Genomic DNA, 22,356 nt, shown 5'->3' on the forward strand with positions numbered 1-22,356 from the left:
CAACTGTAATGAACAAGTAACAATAATGTCTAGTTATATAGCCCTTTAAAGGTCACCAAGACCAAGTGATAGGCCAATGGTCATATAGTCAGTAATTGTCAGTTACTGCTGTTCAGTCGTTCAGTTGTGTCCAACTCTAAACGTCCCCAGTGTCCATGGAGCTTTCTTGGCAAAGATAGTGGGGTGATTTGCCATTTCCTTCTCCAATGTGTCCCCACTAAACTGAGGCCAAAAGGGGTTAAGTGACTTGCTCAGGGTCACACAGCTAGTAAGTGTCTGACACTGGATTCGAACTCAGATCTTCCTGACTCCAAGCCTGATGTTCCATCCATTGTGCTACCTACCTGGCCCCAACTCACCAAGGCTAGAAATACATAGGCTTGACCTCATTATGATGTACACCAAAACTTTTGACCTGCTCCATTTTCCTGACCTGGACTGGTTCACCCCTCCTTTAGTAGCCTTCTGGCCCTCTGCTCCAGGGCACTTACCACATTGGTACCAGATAGTATAGACATGAAATCAGCTTCAGCCCTCCTACAGCTCAGAACTCCCACAATTCATGGAATCTAATAGTCTTAGACTCCCCAAGCAGCAGGGATTACAAGCATGTACCACCAAGCCTGGTAAAAGTGTATCTTTACGGAAAATGCTATCCACATCCAAAGAGAGAACTATGGAGTTTGAATGCAGATTGAAATATACTATTTGCTATTTTTTTCTTCTGTTGTGTTTTGTTTCCTCTTTCTGGTGGGTCCTCCTATTGGTTCTAATTCTTCCTTACAACATCACTAATGTGAAAATATGTTTAATAGGAATGTATATGTAAAGCCTATATCAGATTGGGTGCCATCTTGGGAAGGGAGGTGGGGGGGAGGGGGGAAAATTTAAAACTCAAAAGCTTGTGGAAGTGATTGTTGATAAATCAAAATAAATTAGTAAAAAAAATTTTTTAATGTACCTTTAACAAAGCATTTCAAAAGGAATGTCTTTGTTAAACCATATGTCCTAATTTTCTTCTTTGAAAAACTAATATAAGAATTTCCCTGTGGGAAAGTTTTCTATAGAGTAAGAACAGGCTCAGGTGAAAGTCTTATCTCTCTGAGCATTTTATGACCCCAATTACTACCATATCCAAGAACACAGGACAACAATCTCCTGGCCTTCCCCAAGGGCTACTATGGCTAAAGAATTACAGACTGACTTCTCTCTAGTCTCACTGGAGCTGCTGTTACGTGGTGCCTGAAAACATGGCAGAGAGTAATAACTAACATTTGAATATTGCAAAGCACTTTACATTTACTATTGACTAACAACTACCAATAAAGTAGTCATATCTAGTATTATCACCATATTACAGATGAGAAAATTGAGAATCAGAGAGGTTAAGAGCCTCACTCACCAGTTGTGTGATCACAAGCATCAGAAGGAAGATTCGACCCCAGGTCTATCTGACTCCAAGTCCAGAACTTTATCTACTATACCATGCTAAGATCATGCTACACCATGCTAAGATCATGCCAGATCCCACCTATGTCATCATTCAACAACACTCAACAAACACATTAAGCATATTCCATGTTCAAGGCAACATTTTCAGGCTGGGAATTTTTTTTGATGATAAAGTCTTCAGGCAGATAGAAGCATACTTTTTAAACTTCATTTTTCTTGTTTTTTTATTTTTATTTTTGGTCTGTTTTCTTTCACAACATGACTAATGTGGAAATATGTTTTGCATGAATATACGTGTATATGCCAAAGCAAATTGCTTGCCTTCTCAGTGGGGAAGGGCAAGGAGGGAGGATTAGAATTTGGAACTCAAAATTTTAAAAAACAAATGTTAAAAAGTTTACATGTAATTGGAAAAAAAAATTTTTAAGGAGTCTTTGCCCTCAAGGAGGTAGGGAAATGCAACATGCACACAGAAATAATATAAGAGAGTGTCATCAGAGCAAAGGTTGAGACCCAAAATATTCTAAGAAAATCTGAAGGTAGAAATAACACTAACAACTGCAACATCTTGAGGAGGCAGTATCAGACCCAGCAAGGATTTGACCATCAGAAATGGGGAGGAAGTACACTGCAGGCATAAGAAATACCAAGTGAACACATGGAAGTGGAAGGCACGATACTGAAAGTTCAAGGAATTGCAAGGGTCCAGTTGTATGGCAAAGGAGAGTAATGTAAAAGAAGCCCGATTGTCAAAGGCAAGGGTTCTTAACCCTTTTTGTGCTACAGACTCCTCTGGCAATCTGGTTGAAGCCTTTGGACTTCTTTTCAGAATGTTTTTAAGTATATAAAATAAGATACATATGATTACAAAGGAAACCAATGATCGTGAAATACAGCTTTCCCTTTTTTTCCAAGCTCACAGACCCCAGGTTAACAAACCCTGATACACTCAGAAGTTAAATGACTTGCCCAAGGTCACAGAACTTGTATCAGAGCCAGAATTCAAACCCAAGACTTTCTTGACTCCAATTGGAATGTTCTTTCACATATAACACTCCACCATACATTTCGTGGCCTTTGAATTGGCAACCCCCCAAGTCTGGGATTTTTTCATTACCTCATCTGGCAAAGGGCTTTAATCATCAGTCTAAAGAACTTATATTTGGAGGCAATAAGGATCCCCTGAAGGCTTTTAAACAGAAATCATGGTCAGACCTATGCCTTAGAAAGGTCATTTTGGCTGCCATGTGAAAGATTGCTTAGTGAGAGAAACACTAAAGAGTTAATAGGCCATTGTGATAATCCAGATGAGAGATGATAGACAAATTTGAGGGACTGCATTGTGAGTGGAGAAAAGGGGCTTGATACAATCAATTTTGCAAAGGTAAAACTGACTTTCTATGATTTATGTTACTTCCAAAGGATTTAGGAAGTGGAAGGTGCTGAATTAGTAGGGTGAATACAAAAGGAAAATTGACTAATATGCAGCACATGACCTGGTAGAAAAGCACGGACCTGAACATCAGGAGTCCTGGGTTCTATTCTGGGCTCTGCTACTATTAAATTGCATGACCCTGGACAAGTCACTTCAGATTTACAGGATGATATCATTTAGAGCTGGAAGAAATGATTTAGATCATCTGGTCCAATCCCCCTCATTTTACAGTTGAGCAAATTGAGCCCCAGACAGCAGAAGTGGCCCCAACACATATGGTTATAAGGTGATAGAACCAGGATATGAAAACAGTAGTTCCAATTAAGGGAGTAACCTCCAGGTCTTCTGACTCAAAATTCAGTACTTGTTCAGCTATACGTTTCCTCATCTGTAAAACTAGATGGTTGGATCTCTAAGTACTCACCTACTTCTGAAATTCTATGACTGTACAATTCATAATAGAGATACAATGTGAGATATTCCCCAAAACATTGCCTCATGGCACTACAGGATTCATACCATATGGAAAGGATCTTACAGATCTTTTAGTCATTTTGAAGATTAGGAAACTGAGTCCCAGAGAGGTGAAGTAAAACATCCTCTGATTCCAAATCCAATGCCCAAATCTAGTGCCACACTGGAGGCAGCTAGGGGGCTAAGTAGTTAAGGTACCTAAGCTCAAGACCTAAGTTCAAATCTAGCCTCTGACCCTTACTAGCTACGTAACCCTGAGAAAGTCATTTAACCTCTGTTTGCCTTAATCCACTGGAGAAGGAAATGGCAAACTGCTCCAGTATCTTTGCCAAGAAATGCCCATGTACAGCATTGGCATGCTATGGTCCACAGGATCACCAAGAGTTGGATGTGACTAGACAACTGAACAACAATACCACACCTTGCTACCTCCAAATAAAACACCTAAAAGGAGTAGCCAAGATCGACCTAAAATTAAACTCGGCCGAACCTATCAGAAGGCACACATCCCTCATTCACAATGAAACCCACTGCTATGTCATGGCCTCTGACTCAGGCAAAAAAAGGGGCTAAATGATTCCCCTTGGGACTTTATTACTGGGCAATATGGATTAAAAAAAAAGGTCAAAGTCTGATTTCTCAGGTTGGAGTTCTATGGGTTATTATGTGAATGGTAATCATTTTGTGCATTTTGGTGATTGAGACACGTCAAAAGCACTTGCCTTTGCAAGAAAAACAAGCACTAAGGGAAAAAAGGGAGGAGGAGTGAGGAAGACAATCAGAGAAAACAGAGGAAAGTAAAGTCAGCAGAATTTACCCAGACGGGTTTGAAAATTCACCAGCAGCATTTACGGTTTCTTCAAAGTAATCCATATTGTAACTGAATAGCAAGGTCAGCTAGTTCACACACGGATCCCTGCCTCTTCCTCTTCCTCTTTTCCTCTCAAAGAAGCATTTGTGAGGGGACTATCACTGTCATCTGTTTTGAAAACCTGCTCTACCGTGTGGGTGTGGCGGAAGAGTTAAATCCCAAGAGCACTCTTCTTCACTCATGCAAACTCACAAAAATTGTGGATGCACAGCCATTCCAAAGGGTTTGTTGCCATCTGAACCTCTGCTCTTAGGCTTACTGTCTCTGAAAACTACTCCAGAATGGCCCACTCCATTCCTAACGGCTACTCAAAAGGCTGGCTTTCTGGTTGTTTAAACTGAGTCCTATGCATTATTTTTCCAAGTTGAATTTCACTGATGGATATTTATGACTGTATCAAGGACACACGTACCTGGGAAAGGGCAATTCATCATGTAGCAAACTATGGCCAATCGCAGTGTTTCATTAACCTTATGAAATACTAAAATAATAACTCATTCACATAGTACATGAAGGTTAACAAGTCACTTTCCTTAAACAACCCTATGAGGCATGTATGGCAAATATTATTCCCATCTTATGGTGGAGGAAACTGAGATTCATCAGAAGTTAAATGATTTGCCCAAGGTCATGCAACTTGTAAGTGTCTGAGCTGGAATTCAAATCCAAGACTTCCCTCACTCCAGATGTAATGTTCTTTCTGAAATGATACTCCATCACTTATCTCAGAGGATTTTCAGTGGCTGTCCCTCATATGCCTGAAATACTTTTCTCCTCACCTTATCTTCTTAGAATCCCTGAATTCCTTTAAGTCTCAGCTCAGACTTCATCTGCAGGTTTCTCCTATGTCCTCCTTCTCCCCTAAACTGCTAACCTTTTTCAATGAGACAAGTCAACAACAACCATTTTTTAGGGACTTCCTAATTGCTAGGCCTGAGGATACAAAGAAAGGCAAAGTACCTTGCCTATATCTTTTTTATATATCTTTTTATATACAAATTGTCACCTAAATTCAAAGCAATCAATCAATAAATATTTATTAAGTACCTGCTATGTGCCAGGCACCCTGCTAAGTGCCAGGGGATACAAAAAAAAGGCAAAAGACAATCCCTGCCCTCAAGTCGTTTACAATCTAATGGGGAGACAATATACAAGCAATACATACAAAGCAAGCTATATGCAGGATATATAGGAAATAATTAACAAAGGAAAGGTGCCAGGATGATGAAGGGATGGTGAAGGCTTCCTTTAGAAGATGGGATTTTAGTAGGAACTTAGAAAGAAGTCAGAAAGGTGAGGAGTCCAGAGTAAAGGAGAGAGAGCAGTCCAGGCCTAGGGGACAGAGAAAATGCCTGGAGCTGACTTTAAGGACTGTTTCTGCCTCTTATTTTTATCTCCAGTCCTTACCAGAGTGGCTGGCACTATGTAAGTGTTTAATAAATGCTTTCCTAAAAGACTCACAGGTACAATGGAATGTTTATGGTACAATGTGAACAAAAATTGTCTGGGATGAGAAGGTGGTTTGTGATCTGCCCTTTTGGAGTGCTGATGCTGACAAGAGATCACAGATTTATAAATGAGTTCCCAGGCCCCATCCCATTTTAAAACCCTGATAAAAACAAGGGCCTTCCTTCTTCTCAGGCCTGGCCCTAGACAAAATCGTGAAGTGGGTGACATTTTTATTGAATGAGTGCCTCACTTCACCTTTCTTCTATCTAATTTCTCTTCAAGTTTCAGTTTCCTGGTCTGTGAAATGGGGATACCACATACCTCACAGGGTTGTTGTGAGGATCAAATGACTTTTTATAAAATACTTTTAACTACCAATTTCCCTTTTCCATATCCCCTTCAGCCCTGGGAATGTGTTACTCTCATAGCCCTAGTTTCTTCAGGTTCTGGAAGTATCCTATGATTGATTAAGTCACTAGAACTTTTTAGTGTGACTAAGCTCATGTCCTCCCTCTCTAATTACCACATAAAAGCTCAAGATATCTACACTCTTAAAGAGGTTGGAAGAGAAAGAACAATGGCTAACCCTAAGGAATTAATTTCTAGTGGTGAAATATCAGACATTATGGCACTTGGGTGAGGCAGACATTTTGGGACATCTGGAAGCTTCCCTAATACCTCGCATATTGCTTCAGGTAGATGACTACTAATTAACTCTACCTGAGGCCTGTTGCTAGTGGTTACACCACATCAATTCCATAATACAAAGTATTGGGGTCTTTGGCCATCTTCCAATTTCTACATTTGAGGTATACAGTCCCTAGTACTGGTCACCTGGTATTTCCAGCACTTTACTACAGGGGAATCCTCTATTACTATGAGTACGAGTCCGAAATGACATTAAAGAAACTCTCTGGACAGCGTGGAGATGTCATCTATAGAAGATCTAGGTTTTAAAGCAGACTCTAGGAGCTTGTGAGGGCAAAGATCAGGCCTCATTCATCCTTGCAACTACAGCTAGCAGTTTCTAAAATGCTTGTTGGAATTAATTCATACAGAACAGATTCTACCTCTTTCTACAGGCTTTGGAATTTGATGACATTTAGGCACATTGCTTTCCGGAAGGTCTTTCAGGGAGGAAACTGGCTTCATTGTCTTGTTTTTCTATTTCTTTATCAATTCCAACCTCACTGGACTATATAGCAACAGAATTCTGGGATGCCTTGTAGTAAGGCTTTGGCTGGACCCTGCAATGCCCCCTAAGATACCCATTCTGAGGGCAATGGGCCTAATGACAAGAGCAGGTAAACAAGGTCACAGAATAGAGGCAGGGAAGGGTCAGAAAAGCAAGGTTGTAAAAGGTAAAACAGACATTTCTCAAGACACATAAATAATGTCTTGACTATTGCCCAAGCAACCCTCAGGCTGACATAATCTGTCTGTCTAATGCAACTGGTATTGGGTCCAGTCTTTCATCATGGATCCTGCCCTGTGTTTGAAAACTATGTGCTTACTAGCTAACTAAATATGTGTGTGTGTGTGTGTGTGTGTGTGTGTATACACACACACACACACACACACATCTGCCTACATATATGTATGTGCACATGTGTGTATATATGTATGTATGTATGTGTGTATATATAATACACATACACTCCCCTTGCTTATACTGGGTAATTTTTATCATCTCAGTGCCTGGAATTAGGATGACTTCCTAACCAATCTAGAATACAGTTTGCTGGTTGAATTGCTGGTGCCTGCCTTTGGATGGAGATAAAGTTTGTCTAGTATAGTCAAATGCCTGTACTAAGTTGGGTCTTTAGGTCCAATCTACAATAAACTGCTACTATACTTATCAAATGTAAAATCCTCTGGCATTCAAAGTCCCTCATAACCTGTCCCCCTCTTTCTATTCTTCTTTTTGTTAGTTTTTTTTTTTTTGTGAGGCAATTGGGATTAAGTGACTTGCCCAGAGTCACACAGCGAGTGAGTGTTATGTGTCTGAGGCCAGATTTGAACTCAGGTTCTTCAGACTCCAGGGCCAGTACTCTATCGATACACTGCTCTACTTAGCTGCCTCTTCTGTTCTTCTTACATGCCTACATACACACACCTCATATACTCTGAAAGCCAATGATACTCATCTCCTCATTATTCCTCAAACAAGACCCTTCATCTTTGATTCTGGGAATTTTTACCATCTGGCTCCCATTTCTGGAATTCTCTCCTTTCTAATATTCACCACCTGGCTTCCTTTGAGTCCCAGCTAAAATCCCACCTTTTACAGGATCCCCCTTAATTCTAGCACCATCCCTCTGTTGATAATTTCCAATTATTCTGTATATAGCTTGTTTGGACATAGTTGTTTACATACTGTCTCCTCTATTAATGTGAGCTAGTTCCATGAGAGCTGAGATTTTTACCTTTCTTTGTCTCCCCAGTGCTTGAAAAAGTGCTTGACGTGGTAGGTGCTTAATAAATGTTTATTGACTAATTATTGACTGCTTATACAGACTCCTTCTTATGCATATACATGGAGCAGTTATCAGCATGCACTACCTATCCCTGGCCATTGTTCTGGGGGACCCTATGGCTGCTAAGACTAGGCAGTCACTCAAGACAGCAGCTCTTCAGGAGAAGAAGAAAGTGACTCCTACCAATTGATTCTCAGTAAGCCCCAAGATTCATAGCTGTACAAGCAGACTGTGCAGCATACCATCACCAAGCCAAATAGGTGAAATATGAACCCTATTCTCAAGTGGCCCTTTTGTGATCTCTTTCCTGTCTTTTCAGCTGCCCTAAATTTTTATTTTAACCTCATTTCACCTATATCTTGTCTTTTAAGGATCGGTAGGAAAGAATACAATGTGATTTTACCCTGAGATCTATACCCTTCTCCCCTACTCCAAGGGATGGGCCTGGGTTCCTCTATGACTACATCCATAACTTGTGATGATTTCTGCTGCCTAAACAATTCAAAGTTTCTTAGTAAACCCTTCAAGATCATGGACCTTGTCCTATCCATCTTTGCACCTTGCACCATTTGTAAGAATTTAATGATTGAACTGATGCATACTGATACCAACTTCCAGGCCCCAATTAACAGTTGAGGGGAAGGAGATGTGGACTTGGAGTCAGAGGACTTGGGTTCAAGTCTTATCTACTACATCTGAGGCTTTGGACAAGACACCTAACCTCTCTGAGCATTAATATCCCCATTTGTAAAATGAGAGGATTATTCTGGATTCCCTTCCATTTCTAAAGCCTGTGATCCTCTTAAGTCTAACACAGACTGACAAATTGGATTGTTACATAATTCGCACTCACCCCACATATGCAATCCCTTGCCAAATATTGCCCTTTTGACAAGACATATGTCTCCTCTCTACTCATACAGTCAAAATCTAGTTCAAGTCCTCATCGGCTTTGGCCTAGACTACTGCCTTCTTAACCCATACCTTAGTTCTCTCCCTCACTCCAATCTACCTTTGACTTTGCAGCCATGACAATTTTCCTAAAGCATAGCTCTGACAGTGTCTGCTCCCTATTCCTGTTCAATGACCTCAAATGGCTCTTCATTCCCTCCATGATCAAATACAAAATACTCTGACTTTTAGCACCTAGCCCCTTCCTACCTTTTCTGTCTTCTTATACTTTTCTTCCCTCCACCCACAGTATGATTCAGCCATGCTGGCTTACTTGCTGTTCCTTGAACACAACCTTCCATCCCCTCCCTGTGCCTTTGCACTAGCTGTCCCCTACGCCTAAAATGCTCAGCTCCTTCACCTCCCCCTCTTAGTTTGCTTGACTTCGTCTCAGGTCAAAGCTGATCTGCAAGAGGCCTTTCCTGGTCTCTCCCCTTCCCCTCCAGCTTCTAATGTCTTCCTTCTCAGATTGCCTTCCTCTTACTGTGTGTAGCTTGTAAATACCTAGTTCTTTGCTTGTTGTCTCCTTAAATAGAACGTAAGCTCTTTGAAAGTGTTTATTTGCATCCCTAGGATTTAAAACAGTGCTCGGCACATAGTAAGACTTTAATCAATTTTTACTGATGGAATGATTTATTGAGCTCACTGAGAACAAAGAGGGACAGTCATCAACTTAGATACAATGAACCATGGAGTAACCTTAGTACTCTGGTGAATTTAAAGAAGTCGAACTTCCTTAGTAGCTTGTAGAACTAAAGGTGACTCATATTATTAAAGACATTTTCCTAAGATCAGTAAAGATAGCTTCAAGGTCTCGACATTGTTTTTAGCACTCCTCCTCTACTGCCTGGCATCAAGGACTATATTTGCTGTACCAGGCTGTGTCTTAAAAGTACACTGATAGTCCAAGAACAAATAGTTGTTGCTCAGTAGCTGGTCTAGGAGGGACCCTCGAGCCTGGCAATCCTGATGGGTGACTGCCCCACCAACCACTGTTTCAGGAAAGCCCTCATTCTCCAGCTTTCTCTTCTACAACCTATCCACTATGCCAACTCAAGTACTTTCCCTGCCATTCCGGCTCTGGAATCATGAATCATGATCAATAATTCAACACTACCATAGTTTTTGGATGGGTGGTATCAGTCTATTCACCTATATCCCTACTCACCATCCCTGTAATTTTGTACACCAAAGCGCTCCTCCCTAGTGATTACTCCCCCATGTTTTGGAGATAACATTTGTTTAAAAATGCTTAGCATGGTACTTGAAACATAGTATATAAGTATTTATTCTCTTCCCCTCTGCTTCTTCCCCCATCCCTTTTAGATTATATGTTCCTTGAGGCCAGGGATTATCCTTGCTTTCGTATTTGTATCCATAGCATTTGACACAGTGCTTGGCAAACTAGTAAATGGTGGATAAGTTTATTCATCCCAATCATTCATTCATTTATTCATTTCTTCTAATGTCTCTTCAATTCAAAAATTCTCCCATTTCCATGGTTCTATATATTTATTGGGAAAGTAAAATGAAGACAAACACTTGTTTGGACCCAGTAGTGTGGCTGACAGCTGAGAAAGATATTTCTAAAGCTCATCCGATCCTAAGGCTATGAGTCTATGATCAGACTCAGGTTTGACTTAGGATATTGACACAAAAACAAGGAAGTGATGACTACCCAGTTAATTTTGGTTCTTTGCAGGGGAAACTAGTCCAACATAAAGAAAGTAGTGGAAGAGGAAGAGAGGAGATGCCTAATTCTTTTCACCTTAGGTTGAACATTCCCCCCTTTTGTAAATATCTCTTAGGAGTCAGTTGTCAGCTAGCAATCAAGTCACCTGTGGCTATAAATAAGTTCTGGTGTTAGAGCAAAGATTCAGCCTACTCCATTAGTCACCACTCTACACAACAGAATAACAGAACATATTTGGTTGCAGTCTGGGACACATGCAGTTCACAAACACACAAAGCCTTTTTCTTGAGGGAGAAAATGTCTGCCTTACTTTCAAGGGATCATCCTTGAAATAGTATTCTAAACATTCCTTTGAAAGTCAAAGAAATTTCAAAATGTTTGATTTCCCTCATCCACCAAGGTTATCATTCAGGGTTTTTTTCTGGTTATGTTTTCCTTCCAAGTCTTTCCAATTATCTTCCTGCTATTGCTGTAGATAAACCTATTTTTAGTGCACAACTGGTTTGGAGGCAGACGTTTTTGTTTCACAATCTCTGCTGCTTGGCACATTTCTATGCCTCTCCCATCTCCGATTTTGGGCTGACAGAAATTACTCCTTATTTCTTTAGGCACAACTTCAGTTAAGAGGCAATCACAGTTTCTAAGTGACAGTCATCAAACAAATGAAATCCCAACAATAACCCAGGTTGGATACATCATTTTTTGGTACCTGATTCAGAAAATTCATGACTCCCCATTAGCTGTTAACAACTATTTCTATTCTGCTTGAGTTTCCATACTATCAAAACATGGTGTCTTCCCTACCTCCCCTTGTCATGTTTGACATGCTGCTTTTGATTAAAAACCATAATTCCACCTGCTAGTAACATTGTATTGTCCCAGTTTCACTTCTTATCCAGTATCACAAAGGGAAGCAGTCAGCACTGACAAACCTCCAAGTAAAGTTGCTTTTTCAGCGATCTGATCTATAAAGCTGAAACAAAAAAAAATTGTCTTTGTTCCCCTTCAGGTAAACAAAATGTTTCTTTCTTCAACTTAACCATTCCAATACTTAATAAAGTGACTAATGGTATATCCAGTGTCCTTTTCCCACTCATAAATGGCACCTTTTCAAGTTGAGGCATGAGAAATTCGTAATTAGAGCTGGCAGCCTTGGAAGAGGGAAAATAACTGGAGAGTTGAGATGTCTTCTTTCCAGGTGACCACAAAACTAGGAGCTGTATTCATTGGGAGAGTTGGAAGCCACCAAAACTATGTGATTCTAGCAGTATTCAAAGTGACCAAAGATGTGAATGCTATTTAACTGCAAAGGCAAGGCCTTTCTTAAGGATATTTCTGTCATACCACACTAAGAACATAAGCTCATTTATTTACTAGAGAATTGTTCTGGTTACTGAGGAGAGTGAGCATTTGAGGAAGTTGATCAGTTGCTGGTCACATTTCTATCTACCCCATAGTTTTGTGCTCTAGACTAGCCTTTGTGAAGCTTAATTATTCCACTGTCTTAATTGTGTCCTCATTAACAAAGATCTCCCCAAAGTTGAATGAACACATATCTTTGTATAAAGACCATTATTATCGAAAGCCTTAATGGCCCAAATTGAGATCCTGGATTTTGAAGTTAAAAATCAGATAAAGTCCTTTTGATCTATGTGTCTAGCTGGATTTCAAAAGCAAGAGGAAAAATTAGGTAAGATGTCAACAAGTGCCCTACTCAAACCCCACCCCCAGAAAAAGAACTTTAAAGGGCTCAAGGCATTGAATGCCATTAATGTCTTTCTGGTGGTATGAAAATTAAAACAGACATACCTAAAAGAGTAAAAACTTCAGAGCAAGCAGAAAATACCAAACTATCCTAAGGTAGTTCTGGTTTGGGTGGTAATTTGGTAGTAATCTATTAGATTGTAAACTCCTTGAGGGTAAGGACAGCCTTATGCCTCTTTTTGTATCCCCAGCACTTAGCACAGTGCCTGGCACATAGTAGACCCTTAATAAATGTTTATTGACTGAGTAATAGTAATAATATAAATATGTGACCAATGATGGCCTCTACCATATAGGTACATACACATGCATGTACAGATAAAAACGTACATATATTACGATGAGATAAAAAATCACTAGACAGATGACTTTTTTTGGAGGGAAGGGTGCAGTTTTGACTTCTAACGATTAACATTATCACTAAATATTAAAAGACTCTAATTTCTAAATTAATTTCTCTAATATGGAGGAAAGCTCTCAGGAAAACAGGAAACACTCAGTTTTGAAAATAATAATAGCAGCTGCCACTTAAGTGATACTTTAGGAATCTGATTTACATACATTATTTCAAGGTACATAAAAACGGTTTCTTTACATGCCTTGTGGAGATGGTACCCAAAGCTCAGAACTATAAGAATCCACATAGTATCACTGGGTTTTTTAAGTAACTCAGAAGGAAAAACGGCGACTTCCACTAAGTGAAGTCAGAGGAAATAGAATCAGCTGGCTCCCAGACGGGCTTTTCTCCATTTTGTTAAGCACTATATAAAGGAGTTATTTTAAAATAAGGGCCATAGTTACATAGAAGGGGCCTTTTCCCCTTCCCCTACATCTCCCTTTTTAAAGGCAGCTCTAGAAAAAGTATTAAAGGTCAACTGACACTACAATAAAAATACACTGTCCTTTTAGTTCAATCAATGGACAAAACAAAGAGGCATTTTCTGTATAGCTTTACCTTTGGATCCTAGGCCAACTAAAGTGATTTAAAAGGTCACACTTTTTTCTTAATTAGATGCCATCCCCTCATCCTAGGCTTAAGATGGTCAGGGCGGCAAGAGAGAGGAAGGTGAGCAAGAGAAGAATCAGTGAGCACCCTGTTAAATACCAGGTCCTTTTCCCCTTTCCTGGGGCCTCTTAGGTCTGGGTGGTTTGCAGAGTTGAGAGCAGGTGGGCTTGTGAAGGGGCTGGGCTTGGCTGGGTGAAGCGAAGGCAGGGGGTCTCGAACTGGAAGTGGGCAGAAACTTGAACGATTCTTTGGCCCACGGCTTGCGCGCTCCTGGGAGCAAGGGCTTACCTACCCAGGAGCGGGGAGCCGAGCGCCTTTAGACTGGACTACTGAGGAGAAAGGCGGAGAGCAGTGGGGCTCGCTCGCTCCCTCTCCTCCTGCTACTACTCACCCTCTTGCCTGGACTCCCAGAGGAAGCGGCCCCGTTGCCCGAAAGCAGGGTGACCGCAGAGCTGTAGCGCAGCATCCTCCAGCTGTGCCGCGGTGCGCGGAAGGCGGGAGCGAAGCAGGAGTGTCTTTCGGGTTCGAATAACGCTCCCCAGGCCCCAGGTTGGCAGTCTGTCTGCCGGTCTGTCTATCTGCCCTCCCTCTTTCGTCCTCCTTGCCTCCTCCCTCGGCCCTCGTCACTGTTCCCGCTCCTCCTCTCCCAAGCTACCCCGGGGGAGTGTCCGCAGCCCGCCGGGTCTTGAGGGAACGCCCAGACTAGCCCCCTACCCACTCCCCCCGAGGCCGCGCCAAGCCAGCTGTGTGGCCAGCTGTGGTCGCAGGGCGCCCGGGTGGAGGAGTGGGCGGGTAGACAGGGAGGGAGCGCACCTCCGAGCGGAAGAAGCGAACTCCCAGCTCGTCCGACCTGTCCGGCAGCATTTTCTCTTTTTGGCTCTGACTCGGTGTTTCTGTGCAAGGGCGGTCAGTCCGAGTTTGGGTAAGGAAAGGCTGAATCGCTTCCTCTAGGCCAGTGCAAAGGACTCTTCTTCCTCTGCAGACACCTTAACACAGCTGGGAGAGGGAGCCCTCTGAGACCCCCTTTCTAGCACTGGAGATAGGAACTGCTTCTGGCACAACATTAAATCATTCAACAAACGTTTGTTATGCTCCTGTTGTGCGCAGAGCACAGTTCTTGGTATTGAGGAAAATAGGTAGTTTAGATAATATACAGCAAGCCCCCTGGACTAATAGTAAAAGGAGAAAACACAAACATAACTATCATACACTATTAAATGATCCTTGCTTTAGAGAGTGCTGTGTGAGATGGGAAGGATGTCTTCCTCAGTCACTGCCTCTTAGTATTGAGGAGGGGGATGTCCAAAGGACCCCCAATCCCTGAATCTAACGTGGCCTTTATGATTCTCCAAATGTGGCTTTGTGAGGGTGAGGACACAGGTCTTTCCACCTGGGTCTCATTTTTCCCCACTCGTCAAAATGGGGTCAGGCTATTAGTGAGATTCCATTGGTTAATTGATATCTACTAAGAGACATCATGAAAGAGCTTAATGATTATTGTCTTGAAGTTTGGGCAGCTGCTCTAAGGAGGAAGGAAGTGGGTTGTGGCCCAGACGAAGACAAAATAAACTGGCATCTATTGTTTGTTTACATTTTGGTGACCCCTGCAGAGTCTCTCGAATGTTTTGGTAAAGACAAAGGAGGCAATAGATCTACATTTTATCTTGGGGTCCCATTTGGCCATTGCAACATAATAGGTTTGCATGCTCCGTCCCAAGGGCGTTGCTCTACAAATGTGCTTTGTAACAAATATAAAAACCTTTTCTACAAATTCCAAATCTCAAGAACAAAATCCAGCACCTTGCTACTGAAAAAAATGTTCCAGATAATCTCACTGACAGAGCTCTCAGAGCACTTTGCCAGCCTGTGTGACAAGAGCCCCAGGGCTCATGCTGCCTGGGAAGACTAGGGAATGAAGGGCTTTGGGCCCTTTGATTACTCGGTAAACTCCCAAAGTATTATGATGCCTCTCTGGGTTATGTCATGTTCCAGCCAGGCCAACACTGGAAAGCATATTTAGCAATATTGGAGGAAGTCCAAGAAGAGAAAAATGGGGAGCAAACAGGAAAGTGGAAGGGGGGAGGTGGGGAGGAGAGAGGAAGCGCACTGGCGCTGGGAAAAAGAAAACAATAGAATATGTTACTGAACTGAGAGGAAAGTAGAAAACTGAATAATAGTTCATCTCAGCCACACTTCTAGGAATAATTCTGAGAAGTGAAGTAATAGGTTTGAATATATCTTTAAGAATAATCAAAGAATCTCTGTATATATAGATTTAGAGCTAGGAAGGGACATTAGAGGTCATTTAATCCTCATTTTACAGATGAGGAAACTGAGGCCCAGAGAGGTTGAATTCGGATCACACAGGTAGTTATTGATAGAGCCAGAATTTGAACCCAGTCTAGACTAGGTAGTAGCAATATAACTATAAATAGAAAGATAAGGAAAACTGGTCATATGTAAAATGAAAACATATGTAACTGATCTATGAAAAATATTTTATGTCCAATAGAATAAGAAGCTTCCTGAGTTCAGGCTCTATGATATTTTTATGTTTGTATCCATCGCCTCTGCCCTGCACAGAGAAGGCATTTAATAAATGTTTAAATGACAGCTTGATAGAGTAAAATATGGATGGGAATGAAAAAGGAATTTAGGAATGTCCTAGATTTGTCACCAGGCTGTACTCCTACAGATTTATCCATCCCAGTGCTGAATATCTTCTTTCTCCCCTCCTTTTCCCCTCTTTTCAGTTTCTTTTAATGTGTTATCTTCCCGTTAGAATGTAACCTCCTTGAGGGAAGTAACTGTCTTTTTTATTTTATTTTTCTCACAGTGCCTAGCATAGGTTAAGTGCTCAATAAATACTTGTTGACTGACTAAAGAAATTAATAAAATCTTCTTGGAGAATACAGAAATTAACTGGACCTTGAAGGATATATAGGTTTTACATTGAGTAAAGTGGAGGCCATATTTAGACTATCCCCAAAAGTAGGGGAATCCAATTATTTTTAAAGCTTTCCACTAACCATACCATAACCTCTTCTATCACCCAAAAAGAGCACAGAAATTTGAAGAGACTTTAGGGACCGTTTAGGCAAACATCTTTATTTTACATTTAAGGAAACTCAAAATCAGGAAGTTAAGTGACTTTCCCATAATTACATCCCCCCAAAAAAAATTAGAGATAAAGCGAAAACTAGAACTCAGGTCTCCTGATTCTCAGTCTATCACTCCTTCCATTAAGGCTCTTTGATTCCCTTGCTCCATAATTTCAGCTACAGTTAGTTTCCATGTTCTGTAGCTTCCGTATTCTGTAGTTTACTTCCTGTTCACTCAAGGGGTGTTGCAGTTCGCTGATTAGTTTCCCATAGCCTTATTCCAGAATTCTCCACCATGTAACTGGACCTTTAAGCACTTTGGCCTTTTCTTCCTTCACTGCTACCTCTCCCTGAACAGCTGGGATAAGGAAGGGCAAGGTATGGAAGAGAGTTGACTTCAGTATGAACAGTAGTGACAGCAACAGGAAAAGCCACCAGAGAGTAGTCTTGGCTTGACATCTTGAACCATCAAAGCTAGTAGAATTGTCCATACACATAAAACTTAAATTCTTCCTTATATCTATTTTAAATTCCTCTGCTTCTGCTTAAACCCAAGAGATGATCCAGAAGTAAGTCAGTGACAAGCAACCTCCACCCTAGTCAAACAAGTAACAAAGGGGTTCATATTTGGTTCTGACTTTAGTAGAATGGCAGTTTACCTGCCCTCTATGCAAAATACTTTCGTATTAATATTCAAGTACGTTCTTAAATTGCTGGTTACCTTTCAGGCTTCTCTTTCCACACTAAGTAATCTCAAATTCTTTAACCTTTCCCAACAGGCTCTTATTGCTAGCCCCTTAATCATTTTAAATTTTTTGGGGGGAAGGGGGGGCCAATCAGGGTTAAGTGACTTGCCCAGGGTCACACAGCTACTAGTGAGTATCTGAAACTGGATTTGAACTCCTCCTCCTGACTCCAGGGCTGGTGCTCTATCCACTGTGCCACCTAGCTGGTCCTATTTTTGCTACTTTTTGCTGAACTCTCTCCAAATTCTTGTGTCCCTCTTCAGTTGGGTGCCCAAAAGTATTCTAGTGAGTTTTCAGGAAAGAGCCAGATATAATGTGGTTATTGGCAGAAACAATCAGGGATCAATTCATTGGATGTATAATACTGCTAAGCACACACACACACACACACACACACACACACACACACACACACACCAGTTAAGAAGACCTGAGTTCAGATCCAGGCTCAGACACTTACTAGCTATGTGACCCTGTTTGCTTCAGTTCCTCATCTGTAAAATGAGCTGGAAAAGGAAATGGCAAACCACTCCAGTATCTTTGCCAAGAAAACCCCATGGACAGCATGGTTCACAGAGCCTCAAAGGGTAGGATACAACGGAAGAGCAACAACAGCAACACACATACACACAGACTTAGGACTCTTCATAATGTTTTGTTTGCACTTCTCTCATGTACTTATGTTCTATTTTTAAAAATTTTAACTTTTTATATATAGTATATCATAATATGCTTGTGTTTTATATACAATTATTAATATATTACAATATACTTTTCCCATAGCATATTAGCTCCTCTACTAGATTGTAAATTTGTCTTATTTATGTCTGTAAATCCCTCAGCATCTAGCACACTGCTTTGCCCCTAGTGGGTTTTGGGAAGAAATGAACAAGCATTGACCATTTCTGCATTTTGTAGCCTCTTTTCTGATATCTCTAAAGTTTCTCTTGTCCTATCAGCTGGGACACTGGAACATTTGTCCCAAAGTCCTGCTACATTCATCTCTCCTGAACACCAGGAAAAGAATAATCATTTGTAACAGGACAGAGGAAACATTTTCAACACTTTGACAAGGCTATTGAATTACAAAGACAGCTTTTTAAAAAAAAAAATAAAGTGCAACAAGAAACACTGTACATTCACAAGGAGTTGGAGAACCAGAGAACATGACCCAAAGATAAGGAAGCAGGCTGAAAGTAACCAAATACACCCAGCTAACCCAGTGAGATCTACAGTATTACTCAAATCTGTCTAGACACACAGAGTAGAACTTGGCTAAACTACACTGGTGAATGCAAGACCCACTGAAAATAATCTGGGTCCCTGCATCAGTTAAGAATGTGAACAAATGGGCAACAGCAAAGAGTAATAGAGGATATTGCTCGAAAGAGATCTACTTTCTTAAAGAAGAATTCTTTAAGTTGCAGATGGAGTGACTGTACAATCTTTATTTGAAAACCCCATAGTCAAGTCAGGGAATGGAAGAATGGGTCATAGGATCAAAAATTAAGAGCTGGAAGATACCTCACAGACCATCAAGTCCAACCTCCTTCATAATAGCTAGTTATATCTTATTTGATCATCACAACAACCCTGGGAAATAGATGCTATCCCCATTTTACGGATGAAGAAACTGAGACAGAAAGAGGTTAAATAACCTAACTAGAGTCATAAAGGAAGGGAGTATCTGATGCAAGATTTAAATTTGGGTCTTCCTGTATCTAAGTTCTATACTAGATCCACTGTGACACCTTTACAAATGAGGAAAGTGAGGCCCAAACAGGTTAATTGATTTTCTCAGGGTCAAACAGCTATTAAGTATCTGGTATTGGAACTTGAACCCAGTGCCTTTACATAAAATCTGGTTTGATAAGGGAAGTGACCAGCACATACCATTTTTTCCCAGTAATAACTTTATATTTTACATGCAAAGAAGGAAATTAATTTTTTTTTCCTGATAGAGGCTCTAGCAGTTGCTTTGTTTTGAAGAGGAAGCAGGTACAACACTCTATCCAAAAAGGTAGGGAGAAAATTGGGTGGGAAATGTGAAAGGATCCATGAGACTTCCTGTAAGGCACCATACTAAAAATCCCATTATGTAATATATGATGTGAGCTTCACTGAATAATATGTGAGATTCATCCTAAAAGCTACTCAATTCGTGTCTGGCCAGTTAATCTTGTTCTGACAAAATTAAACTACCAGTAACATTTATGTCTGCTTCTAAACCCAAGACATTGAAATGAGCTTGGATAGAGAAGAAAAAACCGGTTTGTTTACAAATTTTGCTTTTTACAAGTGGTAAAACATGGAAGGGTGACGTTCAGTCTTCTTTCAACAGACTGTTCTGGATTCATCCCATTCCCGATGCCTGGCACCTCCTCCCTTTTCTGGAATCTTCTATGCCCACTACCTTTTGCCATGCTAGATAGAAACTTCATGAACCATGCAACCTTGCTAATTGGTGCCTACCTGTAGCATTAGAGGAGGAAAGTCAATCAGATGCCCCACCAGAGACCTTGCCCCTCCCTATAAAGCCTGTGGCTTTCCCATAGCCCAGCTGTCCTGATTAACAGAGTGATGATAGATGACGGCATCCCACCCATGGAACTGGGAGGAGTAAAGAGAGTTTGGTATTACCTACCTATGCCAAGATCACAGGGTGGCCTCTTGCAGGACCGTGGTAGACTCCACCACCCTTCCTCCCCCTCCTATAGCTTAAAGATCATTGCATCTGATGCCCTAGCAATATCTTTGGTTGCATCTCTGACCTGATTTAGGGGTGTTGCTCAAATTTGGGGTGGCAGATGCCACCGTGGTTTGTATATATCAGCTCTTGCCCTCGGTCTGGGAGCCAGCTGCTGCCCCATTGTCTCTCCCTTGCTGCCCCTGCTTCTTCTTCTAGGTCCCTACTCCCAAAAACAACACTTTATACCTCCCTCGTGTAGCTTTGTTGTTGTTCCGTCATTTCAGTTGGAATCTTCATGAGCCCATTTGAAGTTTTCTTGGCAAAAATACTGGAGTGATTTGCCATTTCCTTCTCCAGCTCATTTCACAGATGAAGAAACTGAGGCAAACAGGGTTAAATGACTTTCCCGGGGTCACAGAGCTGGTAAATGTCTAAGGCTGGATTTGAACTGAGGTCTTCCTGACTCCGGGCCCAGCACTCTATCCACTGTGCCCTCTCCCCAAAAAATGATGTACCTATCCCTGTATCAGGATAAAAGGGACATGTTAATTTATCGTCTTCTGTTTCAATGTAAACAGATTATAATTAGATTTTAAAAGGAAAAATGACATCTATAACAGTGGTACTCACAATATCAGAACTCTGAAATGTTGGCAATGACCATTAACCATCTTAGCTGCTATATTTTATCATTCATGCTAATAGGCACACTCACATTAAAACATCTCATGTTCTTCCTGAGATCTATTTTATTTCTCTGTTGTAGATTTTTTTAAAGACAGGGGACATCACATAACCTATTGAAATTTTTTAAAAATTATTTTTCCGAATCTGTGAATTGGCAAAGGGGATTGCAATGAATAAACTCCCACTACCAATCCAGATAAGCAACTTACAGTCTAAGAAAGTTGGACAATGAGAACAATGAGATGTCAAGTGACTTGCCCTTGATCATACAGCTAGTACGTATCAGAGACCAAACTTGAACTAAGCTTATCCTGCCTCAGGGACTAATGGTTCTCTGCACTATGCCAGGCTGTCTCACAAGGTATAATATACTACCATATCCAAATATAGAAATTACAGTTCTGGAGCCACAGTGAGACATTATCTGAAGGAAGTAGAGGGCTGGAGGGAAACATGTCTTCAGATTCAAAACAGAAATATGACAGGATCTAGCATTAATCAAAGGTGTATTAAAGTGGAGAGAGAGATTGGCATCATGGGAAAAAAACACTAGATCTGGAATCAGAGACCTTGGACAAGTCATTTAATCTCTCTTGGCCTCAGTTCTTCACCCACAAAATAGTATTAATAATAATATTGTTATTATATTATATTGGTATTATAATAGCTAGCATTAATCTAGCAATTAAAGGTTTACAAAGTGCTTTACAATTATAATCTAATTTGATCATTGTAGCTCTAAGTCCTACAATTTTACTACATTGATTACATAATATTGTATCTGCTATATAGTGTTATGGACAGGTAGGTGGTACAGTGGATAGAACACTGGACTAGGAGTCAGGAAGACTCATTTTCTGAGTTCAAATCTAGCCTCAGACATTTACTAGCTTTCTGACCCTGAGCAAGTTACTTAACCTTGTTTGCCTCGATTTCCTCATCTGTAAAAAAAAAAGCTGGAGAAGGAAATGGCAAACTACACCAGTATCTTTGCCAAGAAAACTCCAAATGGGGTCATGAAGAGTTAGACGTGATTGAAAAACAACTGAACAATAACAACAAATTATGGACTGATCAATGAGGCCCAGCCTTTAGAGCATTCACAATATGCTTTACCTGCTGTATATCCACATGAGGCTTTATGAGCCTGCTTTCACAAATGCGTGATGCAGGAGCCCTTTCCCTCCTCAACAAAAAGTATGAACAGGTGTCCTGTGACTTATTGCTGTCAAGTTATTTTATTGTGATAGAAAGCCCTGTAATTGGCCCCTGAGCTTGAACTGAGTGTTCACACAAAAGGCTAAAACAGATGAAATATTATTCCCTGTCAGGCTTTGAGTGAGGAGGTAGAAGAAATGCTACAAGCTTCTTGCTGCCCAGACCACTATGTATCAATGAATACATAATGCCTCTGTTTCATGTCTATTGCCTTTGTTCATTCCTGATATTAGGTGAATGAGCACTAGTGATGGACAGACCCAGTGATGACTTTGTGAGTTTTGAGCTATCAGAGACCTGGAGAGAACTGGAATTCACAGCAGAGTCTGCGAGGAGCTAGAGA

General features: G+C 40.9%; 1 protein-coding gene across 4 annotated transcripts in view; it reads right to left on the reverse strand.

Moving 5' to 3' along the window:
* MYZAP (myocardial zonula adherens protein) overlaps nucleotides 1-14,373 on the reverse strand; it is a 99,959-nt gene extending 85,586 nt beyond the window's left edge. For 2 of the 4 annotated variants that reach the window (XM_020981707.2, XM_020981736.2), the window contains exon 1: nucleotides 13,964-14,372. In XM_020981707.2, coding sequence (XP_020837366.1) covers nucleotides 13,964-14,038 — 75 coding nt within the window. In that variant the 5' untranslated portion in view covers nucleotides 14,039-14,372. Of the gene's footprint in view, nucleotides 1-13,963 lie in introns of all 4 variants that reach the window. The other 2 variants (XM_020981718.2, XM_020981727.2) reach the window with 2 other exon arrangements.
* Nucleotides 14,374-22,356: the final 7,983 nt, after the last annotated feature.

The sequence above is a fragment of the Phascolarctos cinereus genome, unplaced genomic scaffold (genome assembly GCF_003287225.1).
Source record: "Phascolarctos cinereus isolate Bilbo 61053 unplaced genomic scaffold, phaCin_HiC Scaffold_3;HRSCAF=262, whole genome shotgun sequence".
In the NCBI taxonomy this organism is placed as follows: domain Eukaryota; kingdom Metazoa; phylum Chordata; class Mammalia; order Diprotodontia; family Phascolarctidae; genus Phascolarctos; species Phascolarctos cinereus.